General features: G+C 41.1%; 1 protein-coding gene across 9 annotated transcripts in view; it reads right to left on the bottom strand.

Moving 5' to 3' along the window:
- Positions 1-1,034: 1,034 nt before the first annotated feature.
- The window catches only part of Beta-spec (spectrin beta chain), a 35,215-nt gene continuing 19,819 nt past the window's right edge, over positions 1,035-16,430 (bottom strand). Inside the window, exons 4-15 of one of the 9 annotated variants that reach the window (XR_013009803.1) lie at positions 15,387-16,407; positions 14,985-15,076; positions 14,793-14,897; positions 14,560-14,702; positions 14,218-14,276; positions 13,355-13,411; positions 11,272-11,373; positions 8,159-8,314; positions 7,328-7,595; positions 6,435-6,617; positions 5,002-5,081; positions 1,035-2,315 (exon numbers count right to left, since the gene is read on the bottom strand). Coding sequence is in view for 1 of the 9 variants with exons in the window: in XM_076432128.1 (XP_076288243.1) it covers positions 2,312-2,315; positions 6,435-6,617; positions 7,328-7,595; positions 8,159-8,314; positions 11,272-11,373; positions 13,355-13,411; positions 14,218-14,276; positions 14,560-14,702; positions 14,793-14,897; positions 14,985-15,076; positions 15,387-16,407 (2,190 nt within the window). In the remaining 8 variants the exon portion in view is untranslated. The remainder of the gene's footprint in view (positions 2,316-5,001; positions 5,082-6,434; positions 6,618-7,327; positions 7,596-8,158; positions 8,315-11,271; positions 11,374-13,354; positions 13,412-14,217; positions 14,277-14,559; positions 14,703-14,792; positions 14,898-14,984; positions 15,077-15,386; positions 16,408-16,430) is intronic. The other 8 variants (XR_013009806.1, XR_013009805.1, XR_013009804.1 and 5 more) reach the window with 8 other exon arrangements.

The following is a 16,430-nucleotide window of genomic DNA, read 5'->3' as shown; positions in this document are numbered from 1 at the left end:
TTATCGATTCAAAAAGGAGAAATAAAGATGCATTCCAAGGCGTGGAACAGGTCGACAACAAGTTGCTCGAGTCGCATTGAGATGGAGCGATAGAACGGGAACGAGCTTTCATCGAGAGTTAATCGTTAAAAAGTCTTTGCTTGAGGAAATGCAATACTTTCTCAAAACTTCGCATTATAGATCCAGCTCTTACATGCTATGTAAAACAAAACGGGAAAAGAAAAGAAACGAGTTCGATAAATATTTAAAAAAGAGGCAAAAACGAACGAGAAGTTAACAATCGCGCGAGTCGTAAACGCGAACGGTACAGTTAGTATCAAGCGAGACGCATCAAGTGGAATCAATTGTGGAGTCTACTATACTTGTTGAGAGCACAGAGAGACACACACGCGCGCGCGCACGCTCGCGCTTGATAATAACTGCGCCGCACACAGAGAAATCTAAAGAACAATTAAAACGTCACTTTCACTCTCTCTCTCTCTCTTTCTCTCTCTCTCTTTCCCTGTTTTTTTTTAATTCCATAGAATGTTCTGCAATTTTTTTCGGGATCGTGTAAGAGGATGTTCTTTTAATTATTACACAGTGTGTTCCATTCTTTATAATTCTCCAATGCGTTTCTCCCTTAGGGCGCAGCATATATTTAACAATTTGTTAAAAGCTAATTCATATTTATATATATATATATAATATTTATATATTTATTTATATATTTATATATCATGTCCCAAGTTAGTGTGCTTCTTATAAACATATATGGCAGTCATCGAAACGCAAACGCAAATCGTTTGCAGGAACACGCGAAATCAGAGTACAATCGGGTCATGCAAAACATATCGCGTGGAAAACGAAAAGAACACGGATTCGACTTGTTTTTCGCTGATGCGAGATGAAACGAGTAAACAAATGGTCAACTAGAAGATCGCATTCTCCTGATAAACAGTCATGTATCAGGTTGCCGTGGAAATAAAAATATTTCTGCGTGAAGGAAATGAAAACGTCGAATACACCAACCTCGCGTGTCAGAAGTATAATAATTAAGTATGTGCGCAAATATGTCGTAAACTGCACTGAGTTCAACCAACGAGTTCTATAGTAAATAAACTTGAACAGTTGTCATACGGTTCTGAAAGCAAGCTACCTTTGAAGCAACATTTAACATCTTCCCTTCGGAAATATCAGCCGATACACTGCTCAAAATGGAAGATCACTGGCATAATTTAATATAGGAGTATTTCTCGGACATTGTTCCCCATTTTGAGCAGGGTACTCGCAATCGGAGAAACGTTGCGCACATCTACTTTTGCTTGCAATTGTTAAGAATATTTCCAACATCGGTAAGGTAAACATTATTTGTATAAGCCTGGCCGGACACAGACTGTCCAGGAGTAACTTTTATCTTTATTGTTCCGCTAAAAACATTAGCGTCGTCAGTTGGAAGCAAAAGATCACGAGTGTGCGAACAGTTTTCCCTGTTTCCGCGAGTTCCCAATAGGAAGAGCTATGGGAAGACTAACTTTCAGTTCAGCTTGCAGAATGCGTTTTCACGGCAACCTTATGCAACATCGATACTCGTTTTTTCGATTAAAAAAAATGACAACCGGTGTACTCTACCATAGTGTCGTATCAAACATCAAGAACAATTATTAAGTTCATTCCAAACGAGTACAATGTACAATTGTATAATGATGATAAGGCTCAAAAAGAAAAAAGAATAAACGAAAACTCCTAACGTGTAGAGTAAACATTTTGTTCGAACGATTCGAGTAAGTGTAGACGCTCGATCACGCTAACATGGGACATACCGAGTGTGTCACTTTTTCCTCAACTAGCGATATATTGCAAGGTGTCCAAAAATTCCTTGAAGAACTAAAAATGCGAATTAGACTTCGAAAATGGCCTACACGCGTGTGAAGTGTGTGTTTTAACACATACAGACAGCTGATTTTTTAAATATATTTCTCTATATTTTCCCTTTCTCTCTTTCTCTCTCTCTCTCTTTCTCTTTCTCTCTCTCTCTCTCTCTCTCTCTCTCTCTCTCTTTCTTTCTTTCTATTATCCCGTGGCTGACAGTAGTCGAGATGTAGGCGTTTCGTGAAACGACTTGGTTTTAGCAAGGGTCGTCCTTCGATTTTTTTTTGCTTTTTTTTATTTTTTTCTTTGTTAATTCAGCGAAACACCGTCGTTGGCCGTGTATCGTGTGTTTCCTAAACTGTTATGTTAACGTTGCTTTAACCACGCAGAGCGACGAAACATTTCTTTGTTTAAACGTGTGTTGTGCTGAGCGGCTTATACCGTACTTCACTGCTCCAGTTTAGCTGAAAAATTGGCAAACAAAACGAACGTTAAATCAAAACTGTAATGCACTCTGGTATACTGGGATTGTTGGAATTTTGGTATTTTGTGTCTAATCCAAGAGTTGAAACGATTTTTTCATGTTTACAGATTCATTCGTGAAGCTTCTAGCCGAATAGAAACGAAGTCTTTCCAACTCGTGGTTTAAACACTATACGCATAATGTTAGTGTAAATTTTCGGTACTCTTTAATGAGGCATAGAGCAGTACTATGTAAAGCCATGTATCTACCAAGGGAACAAATAGCAACTCGATGGTTACTGTTGCTTGTTTTCCTACATGTTCCTGAATGTTCGTTTGGTGGATGCATAACTCAATACGCTATACTACTGCTTACTGTCTAATCGCAACAAACCCAATGATTCTCTATAGTACTCTGGTCTGTTTCCAGCTGGTGAATGTACAGATTGTTCTGTGTACTTAAATTCTTCCAGCTGACTGTGTTCAACTATTTATCATTACTCAAACAAGGACAGCGATGCTCTAGCCTCTTTAGAAATTTTGGCTAATGTATTCAGCGAAAGTAGTGTGAGATTTCCACTAGGGAAACCAGCGTGGCCCGTTCGAGCCATTCTTTTCAAATTAAAATGACAATCGTTCGAAACTTGATATTTATTTAATAACTGGATTGGAGAGGCTCGAACGGACCATTCTGATCGCGAGGAAAACATTTCTACGTCTGAAAAATATATCTTTCAATGCTTTTCTAAACCAATGCTATAATACTATTCGGCTCATAGTCCGATAAGGGCGTACGGATGCTACACACAAATCTGGACAATTAAAATATAATGTATGCATGAGTCGCAGCTCCGTCTTTAAGAGCTGCACTGGCTGCTGGGTGTACGCGTAGATAAAGTTCTGTACCTTGGCTAGAAAAGAGGCAACAAAGTCTTACAGTTTACAAAACCCAGGAGAGATTTCTTCAACAGCAAAGAAGCGTGAACAAATGAACTGGTAAATGGTAAATGAATAAGCGTTGATAAAAGGATGGCCGCAATAATGATAATCCAACAATGATATGCACAATCATGTTTGCAAATATAGTCTACGCATATAGTAATAATATACATGGCATTACCCTGGCAATAAGTACTCGTCTATCGAACATTTCGAAACATTTCCGTCCGATCTTACGGATCAGATAGAAATGTTAAAATGAAAATATAATTGAACGATAGTAAGGTGCATACTGATCGAACACTTTTTGCCAGAGCTAGTAACTAGGCGAACGAAAGAAACGTTTCACGAAAGCAATGAAAAATGCGAATAAAAAGCGCCTGGTGAACTTAGATGTTGGACAACATGTGACACGTTGAAATGATTATGTTTCATATATATATATATGCAGGGTGAATCGCTCCAGCTTGTCGTCTCGAATGAATCATTTAAAAATGAATGTTTGTAATAAGACTTTCTCAACGCTACAGGACATGTATTTTTCAAGCTGGAGCAGAATCGACCCATTTGTTTAATGCTCGAAGATGATAAAGTTGCAGAAACGTTTGGAAATGTTTTGTCGCTGAAGCACAAGTAGTATATTAGGTAATACAGTCACCCATCTCGCTATTCGTTGTTCTCCTGTCACGGAATCTAACGAAACTGTAACTATTTTTCGAACGGTCGGTGAATCCGACTTGGGAGCTTGCTCCTGATGCATCGAGTTTCACGGCGACCGATACAAGTTTCATTAAGTGACATCAAGAAGATTTCTACTCCGTATGGGAATGCGTATCCACTAAGTTCTAGAACTTTCAAACGTGTAATATTAGAATCTGAGAACATTGGAACACGTAGCTTTCATAGTCATAAATTTAACATTCAATTTATTACGCCCCTCGCCATCTTTTGTTCATTAGTTCCTACTTTCTTCCTTAGTTCCGTAGAACAACGTCCACGACAAGCAAAGTGAGAATCAATGTTTACTTTTACTTCACTTCACTCGGAAGCTTAGAGTCTTTAGAATACTTTCATTAAGCGTAATTCCTAATTCCACTATGGTTTACGATGACTCAGTCATTCCAAAATCTAAAGGCTGAAGATATATGTGTGTACAGAGCGTCCCAGAAATTTGTTTACCAGATTATGGCAGTATCTCGTGCAAACAATTATAAGAAACGATTTGTTTCTGTGACTAACTCTAATCTCTAGGAGATTATAGTTAGCAAAATATCATTTTCGGATTTTAGATAACACTTATTTCTTAGGCTTGTCGAGTGTACGCTCACAATTTGATCAACTATGTTCCGAGACAACCCTGCACACACATACAAATTCAATGATAGAAATTGTGGGGTAGTTCTACACGAACTACACGTAACGGATAACGAAATATGACTGTAACCAGCGACTCCAAATGTTTTACAGAGATCAAAGGAGTTTTTGACGCGCATATGAAACACATTAAGCACATACAATGTTCTCCTGTTCGGAAGAACCTTGATAATCATTCCGCATTCACAATTGGAAGAACATTCCTCTTGGTACTTATCGTGATACGCTAATCATAATGAATAAACAGAAAAAGAAAAATATATATATATGTGGAAAAAAATAATTAAAAAAAAAACAATCGGAAGTACGATGATTAATCAATGAATCGTGCAATGGTAAGACGGTGAATGATCTAGGATTTGTTGTGCGACTCACCGCAATCACTAAATGTTGTTCCAATTGTGTGTACTGTTTTCGTTACGTTCATTGGTTTCACTTTCTACTTTTTGGCTTTTCTAAAATATGATAAATGCAACATGATCGAATGAAAATGGACGTCTGTCAGGCGCTGGCCGCGTGATGGCAATGACTGGCAAGGCACCTCGAGTCTCTCGCTCCGAAATTTCTCATTTCGTTTTCTCAATGCTCCGAGGTGATCACCTGCCACTCCTTTTGAAGATGAGTCAATCATATTCAAAAGAAAGAAGCTGTGTATAACTTCATGGAAAATACACCTACACCATCGAACGTACATCGTTACGCACAAGGAGAAATCTATAGTCACGAGACCGCCGGTTTCAATCCAACTTCTCCCGGCGAATACGCGTGGAGCAGAAATAAATCGGCAGGAAAATTTCGAGATTCTCGAATTTATCGGGATTCCCGAAAAAGTGGGGATTCTCGAAATCATTTCATTCTTGAATAAGAGTGTCATATGTCGTATCCTTGAAATTTTCAGGAATCTCGACATTTCTTCGGGTTCTCGCACACCCCTATTGTCTACCACAGCTCTACAGGAACACGTATTGAGTTTCATTTTTGCTCCGGATTCGCAGCGAAAAGTTCGATCGAAATCGGTGACACCGTCACCGCGATTTCTCCCTGTTCTTGAAATATATATACACAACCAGATAGGTAAACCAATTAGATCACTGGGCAATCGATACAAATACGACACAGTTTAATCCAAGTCAACATACAGCGTTACCCTGTAAATGTACCTTTACACGGCGTCCCAAAACGAGCAATTAACAATAATCGCGTTAACAATTTGTCAGTGACAGTGCTCTTGTGAAAGAGATGGCTAATGACAGACGATGATGTTAACGTAAGATACAGCATGTACAAGCCACTTGGATGATTCTTGCCCACCGGAATCTGGATGATGAGAGTACGAACAGGGTAGCAAGAATCATCGGAGCACTGTGTACAGTGAGCGGATCCTTGTTGTGTCAGCAAACACTTTAGTTTTCGTGAATCAAAACGTAACTGCAAGCGACTTTACGAGAAGGTAAACTACTTCAATAAGTCCTAGCTCGTCAGAAATACAGAAATTTGTTCTTGCATCTCAATTTTGGAAATCTCTAATCACCTGCTCTGTCAAGGATCACTCTTGGATGCTGTACAAGGAGAATGAGTGAACTCATGAGTATTATATGAGAGTGCTCGAGCCGCAAGATGAACAATGAGAAACAATAATATGTCAGGGCAAAGCATGTGGACGAAAAAGATGCTCCGTTTCCATCTCGCGTTTCCCAAGTCTCGTTACTTTGCATGATATGTTGCCGTTTATATTCAGATATACCATAGAAGAACGCGCGGGGATACACCTCGACACACCCTTCGGATACTTCTATCTCTGAACTCACTTTTTCTTGAGAGTGAAGAAACTACGTCGCTTGGTCTCGGCTTGCGTTGGAGCGGGCAAGGTGTGCGCCCTGGATGAGCTTGCACCCGATGCACCCTGCGCCGATTGGTTCAGTGCTGTCACCCATTCGTTCATCTCGGTGTCGTCTTTGGCCTGGAACAGGAAGTCCGATCCGCTTTGCGACCTGCAAACCGTCCGTTTAACCATCAATTAAATGCTCTATCCGTTCCATCTTCTTCCAACGCAAGTACTTTTACTAAAACTATAGAAGTTACAGTGGTTAGTCCTTTTGATATTGTTCTTTGAACACTGCAGTGTAGATGTATTAACACATCACCGTGATTATTGCATCATTTTGAGAAATCTATGGTACATGGCTAAACACTTTTTAATGGAACCTTCAATAGCAACAGCAATTTTCATTGTGAACTAACAAGTCACCCTCGATAACGTCATCTAACAGTTTCATTTAAGATTGCAATGTAAATTATTAATAGGCTTCAATTATTGAAAATCCTATTAATAGGCTTCCGGTACGTAAAGCGTTAATCGCAGTGTCAATACTTTTATTTCATGTACCCAATCCACGTTTAGTTCGGAGATTACAGGGAAAAAGCTTGGCGATCCAACGCTATTGCCAACCTAGCCAAAAGTAGAGCCACTCCTAACTATCCAGAGGACTTACTACTTAACAAGACTCATTTTCTGATATTGTTCTTTGAACACTGCAGTGTATGTTTTGTAATCGCAGTTTCAACTCTTTTATTTCATCCTATTTGTCACGAGTCAAGCCAAGCAGCCAATTATCATGTACCCAATCCACGTTTGGTCCGGAAACTACAGAGAAACAGCCTAGACTAGCCTAGACTACTCCTATCTATCCGTAGGACTTACTTTACTCGGAAGACATGTTTCCTCTTAGTGTAATCGTTCGCCACAGTTATGGTAGCGCCCCTGAGATCAAGAGGAGCTTCTCCTTTATGCGACTGGTCCGGTGCAGCCTTGTACGACTTCTGGTCCGTGTACGCGTACAGACTCTGTCCGCGGACGACCATGTACACCTTGTGCCAGGACCGGTTCGACGCCTTCTTCGTTGTGCTTTCCCACTCGTGCTTTCGTTGCAGTACACCTTCGAATTCGTCGTCGGTGGGACTTCGTTGTTCTGAAAAATGAAATACACCTTGAAACGATTGTGCGCGATTGCTCCTCGTCGTAGCTACTTCGCGAGACAGACACGCTTGGTTTGAACGTGTGCAGACTTTGAACAAGAGAGAGAATAATAGTTACCGGACACATTAGGGGATGCTGAATGCAGTTCAAATACCAAACAAACATACAGTTTCGGATTAGTAGGATGCAACTAGACTTATATCGTTAACGTTAGTAGATACCCTAAGTGTTATGTTAGTATTTTATAGACATTACTTTTAGGTAAAAAGTAACATGAAAGAAGAGAGAATGCTGAAAATAAAAGGATTAGTTTGTTCGGCGCCGTTTTTACGGGCAGCTTCCTTCGGGAACACCCTACACCTGTGACACAAAGAACTGGTCGATGACGAGAATATATTTATATTGTATTCTACGGACGTGTTAATCTCCGTTACTCGCGCGACTATTGTCGGCGTTTTATTTTTTTCTGTGGACAGACGAAGCGGTGGGTGTTACGATTGAGAGGCCAGGCGCAGAAAGTAGGTACTGTCCAGAAATCGGTGGTTGATTGCTTACCGGATATGCTGTGTTCATCGTCACTCACACCACTGCGATCTAAACTCGGTGACTTGGCCGATTTCCTCCAACGGAAGCTCCTGAACGGCGATTTGCTGCGACTACGTTCCTTACGTCTTAACGTACCAGACTCGGAACCGCTTCCACCTTTCGGAGCTTTCAAACGATACACGCAACACACACGTCATTATTAGCTACTTACTCTCGCCTCTCTCATCATCTTTCGACTTAATTTGTTGGGGGACAGTGTGCTTGTTTTTTGTCTGTTTTGTTTGTTTGCTTGTTTGTTTGTCAACACCGCTACCGTGGCTCTCGAAGTTCTTACGCAGCACCTAAGTACTATTTACATACACATGCTCATGCGGGACCACAAGACCTCTGCGACCGTAGTTGTTAGACTGCGATCATTCTTGGGAACCAGGGTTGGGTTCGAAAACTTTCGGGACTTACGTAGGCTTCTATCTTTACCAAGGTTTCACCTTACCGAGCCCTAAACATCACCGAAACGAAGAGTATCGCTGATCTCGTGGTGTCAGACTCACCGGATCGGGGGAATTGACTCGATTTTAGGGGACAGTGTTACCCCCTCTCCAGAGGGTGTTCATATTATTACTAGCCAGGCTGCTCTTTACTTTACTGGATTCAAAATTTGTGCCTTTCTTCGGTTGCAGATCGATGTTTCGATTCTGTAGGGTCAATGGTTCAGGAGTTATGCTTGCTTAAAGTTGAGCAATCTGCAGTGTTTTTGGCAGGTAAGAGCGCCGCCATATTGGTAGTGACGGTCGCGCACCGCTTACCGAGTTAGTTGGTGATTAGGTGGGGAGGGGGGGGGGGAGGAGGACCGGCGGTTCTGCTCTGTAAGCGGCTCGCAACCGTCACTACCAATATGGCGGAGCACTTACCTATCAAAAACACTGCAGATCGCTCAACTTTAAGCAAGCACAGCTTCTAAACCGTTGATCCTACAGGATCGAAACTTCGATCTGCAGCCGCCCCGGGTACAAGTCTACTGGATTACATACCAAATGCATCATAATTTATAGGAGAAAGGCACAATTTTGAGTTCGGTAAAGTAAAGTTCACCCAGCGCTTTTCTTGTAAATATTTTAAAAAAATGAAAAAGGAAAAAGTGGTACTGTTTTTTATACGCAACACAATGGCGTACGTAATTTTTCGTTTATACTATTTTGTTAGATATGAAGATGACTTTCGATTTTTTAAATGGAATGCTGTATATTTTTTTATATCACATGAAAGCGTGTGTCTAGACGAATTCATTCGTATACTGCACAGTGACTTTCAAGGTCATGCAAGGTCAGAAATGGAAGAAACATTTTGAATACTTCATACTGTAGCCTCACCAATAAAGAATTTGTAAACACATTCGTATGAAATAATTTAAAATGTTTCTTCCATTTCTGACCTTAATAATATAGTATGTACACCGAATATATTGAATTGCATCTACTCACTTTCGTCATAAATTGCATAAAATCCGAAGTCTGCTGATCAACGATCGGAGTACGAATATGTTCTAGGTCCACTGTTTATTTTCCAGGGAGTTTCAATTTTGTTTCAGTATACTTGGCAACGTTCGCGTTCCTCGATGGACGTAGATTTCGTAGATTTCGAATAGCTTGGACTGATTATGTCTGCCCTAGGCACGTACGGGAGCGAGAATGCTTCCGTTGATAACTGTTGCGGTGAGAAGCCATCGAAATTAAAGGAGCCCGAGGTTCATTTAGTACCGAAGATACTAAATCCTGCACCATTCTGGTCATCTACCGCGGTGGTCGATATGAAGTTGACAGATCTGTCGCTGAACGACTTCAAGGGGAAATACTTGATCATGCTTTTCTACCAGTACGACTTCACGTTCTTCTGTCCAACGGAAATAATACAGTTCAACGATCGTGTCGAGGAGTTTCATAAATTAGGTACATCTGTGTGCTTAACCCTTTGCACTCTGAATTACAATATTTTTCAATTTTGTTGCCGACTCCCGACTATTTTAAATGTTTTATTTGAAATTCAAGGGCAGTTCCTTAACTTGTACTTATTTTAAACAATTCTGTTTGCTAATTATATTAAATATTAAATAACCCCTTGCCTTACAATATCGTGTGAGACTCGTGATAAATATTCTGAACAGAGTCTGATATATATATATCTCACCCCCGCAAGAAAAGTGATACAAGTCAAAAAATGGCAATTTTGAGATTGTGTCATTGAAAAATATGTATGAAGTGCCCCAACATGCACGAAAAGCGTCACACCTCTATCTCGCAATTTATCATACTTACCTGAAATTTAAAAGAAGCTTAAGCTATTTCAATATAAGTTTTATAGTATTCTTTAAGTTGATTTTTCTCAAATGCTGCATTTGTGAGTTGTGTCACTTTTCTTGCGGGTTTCTTGGTTTTGTTAATGTATAGTTATTGGAGAACACGCAGGCATACGATAGATATAAATTTTCTCAATTTTTTGGAAATTACTACGAAAAGAGTTCTAGTCACTGAAACCGTGAAATAAATCGTAGGGCAAGGGGTTAATAAATTCTATGGTTTTCCTTGTGCGGAAGGTTGCGAGGTGATATCAATTTCCACGGACTCCCAGTACTGCCATCTCGCGTGGGTGCTAATCCCACGCAAACAGGGTGGGTTGGGCGAAACGAGGATCGCCATGGTTTCCGACAAGAACCATGAGATCTCGAAGGCGTACGGAATTCTCAATGAAAAGGAGGGCATCCCTACGAAGACTTTGGTAGTGATTGACAAGAGCCAATTGATTAGATACATCTCGATCAGCGAACCATGCTTGGCGAGGTCCGTCGACGAGAGTTTGAGGATCATAGAGGGTTGCATCTTCGCGGACCAGTATGGGAACGCTTGTCCGGCTGGCCCCAGGGAACGAACATATATTTCAGAGACGGGCTCTCTACTGTTTAATACCGCATAATCACAGTCCGAGTCTTGCCCGAACAGAAAATGTCTCGATTTTTCTAGCCGAGTTTTACTCTGAACTATTCACTCGGGAGAAATTTTGTAATTTCGCGATTTTATTCTCGGTTTGAAGATGAATAAAGAGAACTGTGATCCATAAAGGGGACTTACTTGTTGGAACCGATAGACCTTGCGGAGATTTCGTAGGCGAGGGTGTGGCAGGTAGTGATGTCCCTCCTCTCACGGATAGGCGTGCAGGTTTCTGAGCATGCACTATACCACACACCAATTTTACACATGCTGTATATTTAACGAGTACCGAGAAGTGATAGATAATTCTACTTCGAAATCATTTGGGGGTAGGGGGATCAAACAAGCTTACAAAATAAAATTTTTAAAAATGATGAAAAGAAAGAAACTATGCGTATCATACTAACGAGGGTAATTGCGTCGCCAAAGTTCATATTGTCGATAGAGAATGTTTTACGTATGAAAACAGAAATGAGTGCCCCAGTGAGCGATCTGCTTTGTATCTGCTATGAATCTGCCACCAAAACATGTCAAGAAATTCCGACGAATGTGTAGAGGGCAGGTCGGTCGTACTAAGAACGAACCTAACCTTGCTCTAACAAGAGTAAATATCGGGCAAAATAAATATGTAAAGGATTTAAAATACATGAAACTTGAAATTTGAATAAAATTCGGTTTTCCATTCTACAACAAGATTTACTCCGATTTTAATTCGAAGAGCAAGATTAAGACTCCTCTACACGAGGGCAGAGTCTGATTTCAGGCTCGAAATTTGTCGACAAGTACTGGTCAGCAGATTCATAGCAAATAGAAAGCAAATTCTGCTTCGAGCACGACCTTGGCATCAAAATGACCACCTTTTGCTCGAATCAGGTTTGGCTGACTGGGACGATTGTTGCATACAGATAAAGAGAAGATTGATGACAGAGTGAAGCATTAATTGATGCACAAACAAGCTTAATTAGATGTTTGCAACATTTATGCGTCGGCGCTTCTGTCGCTTACCTTGACAGAACAAATTCATTTGATCGCAGAAAACGATCGAGATCGATACATAGTAACGCGTAGCGCACCGAGGGAATCGAGTTCAATTCTCTTTCTCTTCGAATCGAATAGTATCAGCTTTAATAAATGATTGCGTTGCATCGCAGTTAGAGCAACTCCGTCACCTGCTAAGAGTTAATAAAAGCCAGTGAACAATAACGCATTATAATTGATAGCGATAGCTGGCCTATGCGTATGCTGAAAGAGGGAAAGTTTGAGTGATATCTTTCTGGTGGTCAAGCAAAAAAGTGTGACTCAGAATTATCCTAATAATTAAAATCAAATCTTGATCATGAGATCCTGTTTTGCTCGGCCACCAGAGCACCATCATCCTGCGTAGAATCTCTTTCATCTACAAAATGGAAACAGTCGTCCTGTAAAGTGATGGTCTCTTGGTCTTCATTGAATTTTACAGTGAACTGGATTTTCATGTATCCCCAGGTTACTGTTATCAATGAGATGACGCGTTAAGTGCACAGCATGTATCGATCTACGAAAGTGATAAGAGAGATAAATGATTGATGCGTAGAAATGATTCAGCAGTATACTCCGCCACCAGCTTAAGGGATCAACATAGCATAATCTATACATACAGAAAATTCGACACGACTCAACAGTTCAATACCAGTATCTCGGATTTCGAAAAAACAACGTCTCGTGGGTCACTGTGATCTCTTCCCTGAGGCACTGGTATTTAACAAAGTGGCATCGTTAATGTGAACAACATGATTAGTAGACTGCGGACCTTTATGCATTTACGGTTCATAAAAATTTTCAAAAAATGCTGGAGTATCAAATTCGACAGAGTTTGGTACGATTTTTATATATTTTGGACCCACGAATGTTACTACCAATGAAAACAGGATTTCATTTGGCATCACTTTCTTCAAATTCGTCTACGAAAACTGAAAATTCCATAAACATCCGCAGTCTAATGATATCCTGAAAAATATTTATCATCGGATATGAAGAAAAGAAATGTGAGTTATCGAAACGAAATGCGATGGAACAGAAAATGTGGCTGACCGTGTAGCAGAGTTAATTAGGTGTGTGTAATCATTCTGGAATATCGTTAACAACAGATGAGAATGATTCTCTTTCGTGGGAACGATAATTGAAGGACAACATAAAAGACCTGCGAGCGCGTTAGGGGCAAGATTTATATCGTCAGGACACTCACCTTCCTTGGGCTTGTCTTGAGGCTGTGGTGTACGTGTAGAAGCCTTGCGATGTGCCACTGTGGTTTGTGCATTCCGTGCCGCATTTTAGGGTGCATTTTTTGGAGGGATTCGAGAAACGGATTGCGATCGGGACGGATACAATGTCGAAAACAGGGTCGGGGACAGAGAGGCAAAAATAAACGTGCTGTTAGCTTTTTCATGCTTATCCAAACAAACCAGTTTGTAAAACCAGTCGCCTAAGAGTTAAGTGTACAAGATACGTGGAAAGCAAAAACGTACGATACACATTGTATTAGTAAAACAACAACAACAAAAAAAGTATATAAATATATATATATATACATATACATATGTGTATATGTACATAGATATGTATGTATAAATAAATTACTCATTCTTCATAGTAGAATCGAGTATTCGATCGATCGTTACCAGACTGTGAGAAGAGAACAAGATCGAGAAAATTAGATCGTTCGACTCGTTTCCAGGATTGTAGATATTTTCACAAAGCTGCGACTGCTATATGCTGCCGAATAATGCAAATTACGCCCCTGACAATGAAACCCCATCTTTGCATTATCGAGAAACGAGAAGGCGCATCCCGAACCCTTGCAATCCTGGAAACGAGTCTACCCCTCAACAGAGACGAGATCGAATAAGTAACAATATGAGAATTGAGTGATCCTCGTGATTCGAATGTCGTTTATAGTCAAGAGAAAAATTTTGCTCAACTCTACCGAAGAGAATCAAAAATATCAACGAAAGCCTATTCCTTCCTCGGACCCGATGCATTTTGGCGTAAATAGGAAACTCTTATCAAACTGCCTTTTAAAATGTATGATGAGAAGCATAGTCATCTTACCGTGCGAATCATCCTCACCAGCTGTACGTTCTCCACTGGTTACACCTTCAGCTTCGGCTCTGTCGTAAAAAAAAATCCAAGTTAATATTTTGGCTTAGACACTTTCAAAGTAACTCCATATTCATTCTAACTGTCCAATGCGCTAGGTCTCTATTATGTACTGGACAGGTTTCGTCTACTATACTGTTCTACGTGTGGCAATTGTGCTCTATAAATTAATTATGTATTAGGCCGTTGCAATGAACCTGTCAACTGTAATAGTATTTCTTGATCAAAACGCGTTGCAACATTTGCATTCTATAATCGAACATTCCATATTTCAACAACAAGGGTTGAATGTACCTTTCACTGGGCGGTTCATCTGGACTAGTTACTGGCGTTGCTTTAGCTAACCGAGCTGCCTCAGCTGCCGCGGCTTCCTCTTTCTTGCGTCTCTCCTCCTCCTCCCGTTCTTGTTCTCTCCTCTTCAATTCTTTCAACTCAAACTGTAACGCATCATCAAATTCTTTCAATCCCACCACACTTATCCAACGTGTAAAGGCATAACTTGGAACAGTTACGGAGAAATTACTGACCGTAGTAAGTCGATGCAAGGCACTAAACCTTTCCTCCTGTGCAGCTGCCGATTTTTCAAAGGCCTCGTGTTTCTTAATCAAGTTCTCGACCTCATCGATTGTATGCTGCGACAAATAATAGTTTAATTTAATATTTACACACGATTATGACTATATGGATTTTCATCGGTCGAAGTGTGAGCAAACGCTTACCCCGAGTTCCTGGCTCATCAGATACGGTTCCTGGGCGATCAGCCATGCCTCGGCGACCGCTGCATCTCTAGCGAACTGATAGACCTCCAAAACTACAATTTACAAAACGTTCCAGTTACTTCTCCTGTAAAAATGCTTAACCCCTTGTTGTATAATAACGAATCAAACTAGCGAGGAACACTTGAAACGTAATCTGCTAAATGTGAATGTTATCAATATTTCAACGTTAAAGCAAATGTAGGTATACAATAGACAAAAATTTTCTGTTCTCATCAGTGAAATTAACTAACCACGAAAAAAAATCGTACGGCAAGGGGTTAACTATGGTAATAATTTTACCCCTGGCAAAAAGAGAAATGGAAGGATGTTTTCACCAGGGGTAGTACCGTGTTCAACACGTACTGAGTTGCAAGTTCTCCCAACGTTCCTCCCATCTATGCAACAACGCATTCCTATGATCGGTGAGAGCAGCCAGCTTCTCTTTAATCTGGGTACTAGCATAATGGTTCCTAGCTAACAAATCCTTTCCAAGGTTAATACACGCCAGCAAATTGTCTTCCCTAGCATCGATTTCAGCCTTGAGGCTCTGATGATTGTTCATCAGCAATTCGACTCCGGCAACGTCTCGAGGTTTCTCGGAGGTGTTCATCTGACGCACAACGTCGTCCATCCATATCATCAGGGTTCTGACCATGTTGAAGAAGCGGAAGAGGTCGCCGGTGTCCTCCAATTTCGCTCTTCTTTCTTCGCATAATGATTGTAGGTTGTTCCAAGAGGCTACAACTTCTCCTTCGCGATTCGTTATCTCTACGGCCTTGTCGCCGGCATAGCTTGCTTGTAGCTTGGCGGATTCTTCTTGGATTTGAGTCACCTGACTCTGCAGAGTGGATAGATCTTGCATGAAGTTCGCGTGTTTTCGTTGGAGAGCAGACACGGAGCCAGCATCGCGGCCAAGCTCGTCGGACATCGCGTTCTGCTTCTCCAGGATTCTTCCGAGCACGTCCTTGCAATCGTGGAAGAACTTGTGCAGCTCTCTGCTGGCTTGCAACATTTGCGTGCGTGTCTCGATCAGCTCCAGCAAGTCCTGCCAGACTTCGTTCAAGCCGTCCTTCCATTCGGCGATAGTCGCTGCGTCCGAGTGTCCCGCGGCGATCAACGAGTCCGCGATTCCGTTCACTGCTATCACACGGTCGGATCCTGTCGCTTCGGTGTCTCTAGCGAACTCCTTGAATCGCTCCCACAGTAGGGTCACATGGTCGTAATCCTGGCCCAGTTCGTGACTTCCTGCAACTAATTCTCTCTCCGCGATCCATTGCTCGAGATCGTCCACTTCTCTATTCAGCATGAACAACTGAAGAGCCTCGTCCAGTTTGGCTCTTCGCTCGCCGGCCAGATCCTTCAGTCCAGCGTACAGTTTGTCCACCTGTCACGGAAAATGTATTCGAT

The sequence above is a fragment of the Lasioglossum baleicum genome, chromosome 10 (assembly GCF_051020765.1).
Source record: "Lasioglossum baleicum chromosome 10, iyLasBale1, whole genome shotgun sequence".
Lineage (NCBI taxonomy): Eukaryota > Metazoa > Arthropoda > Insecta > Hymenoptera > Halictidae > Lasioglossum > Lasioglossum baleicum.
Note: the sequence above shows the minus strand (reverse complement) of the source record. Positions and strands in the feature narration are given on the sequence as shown.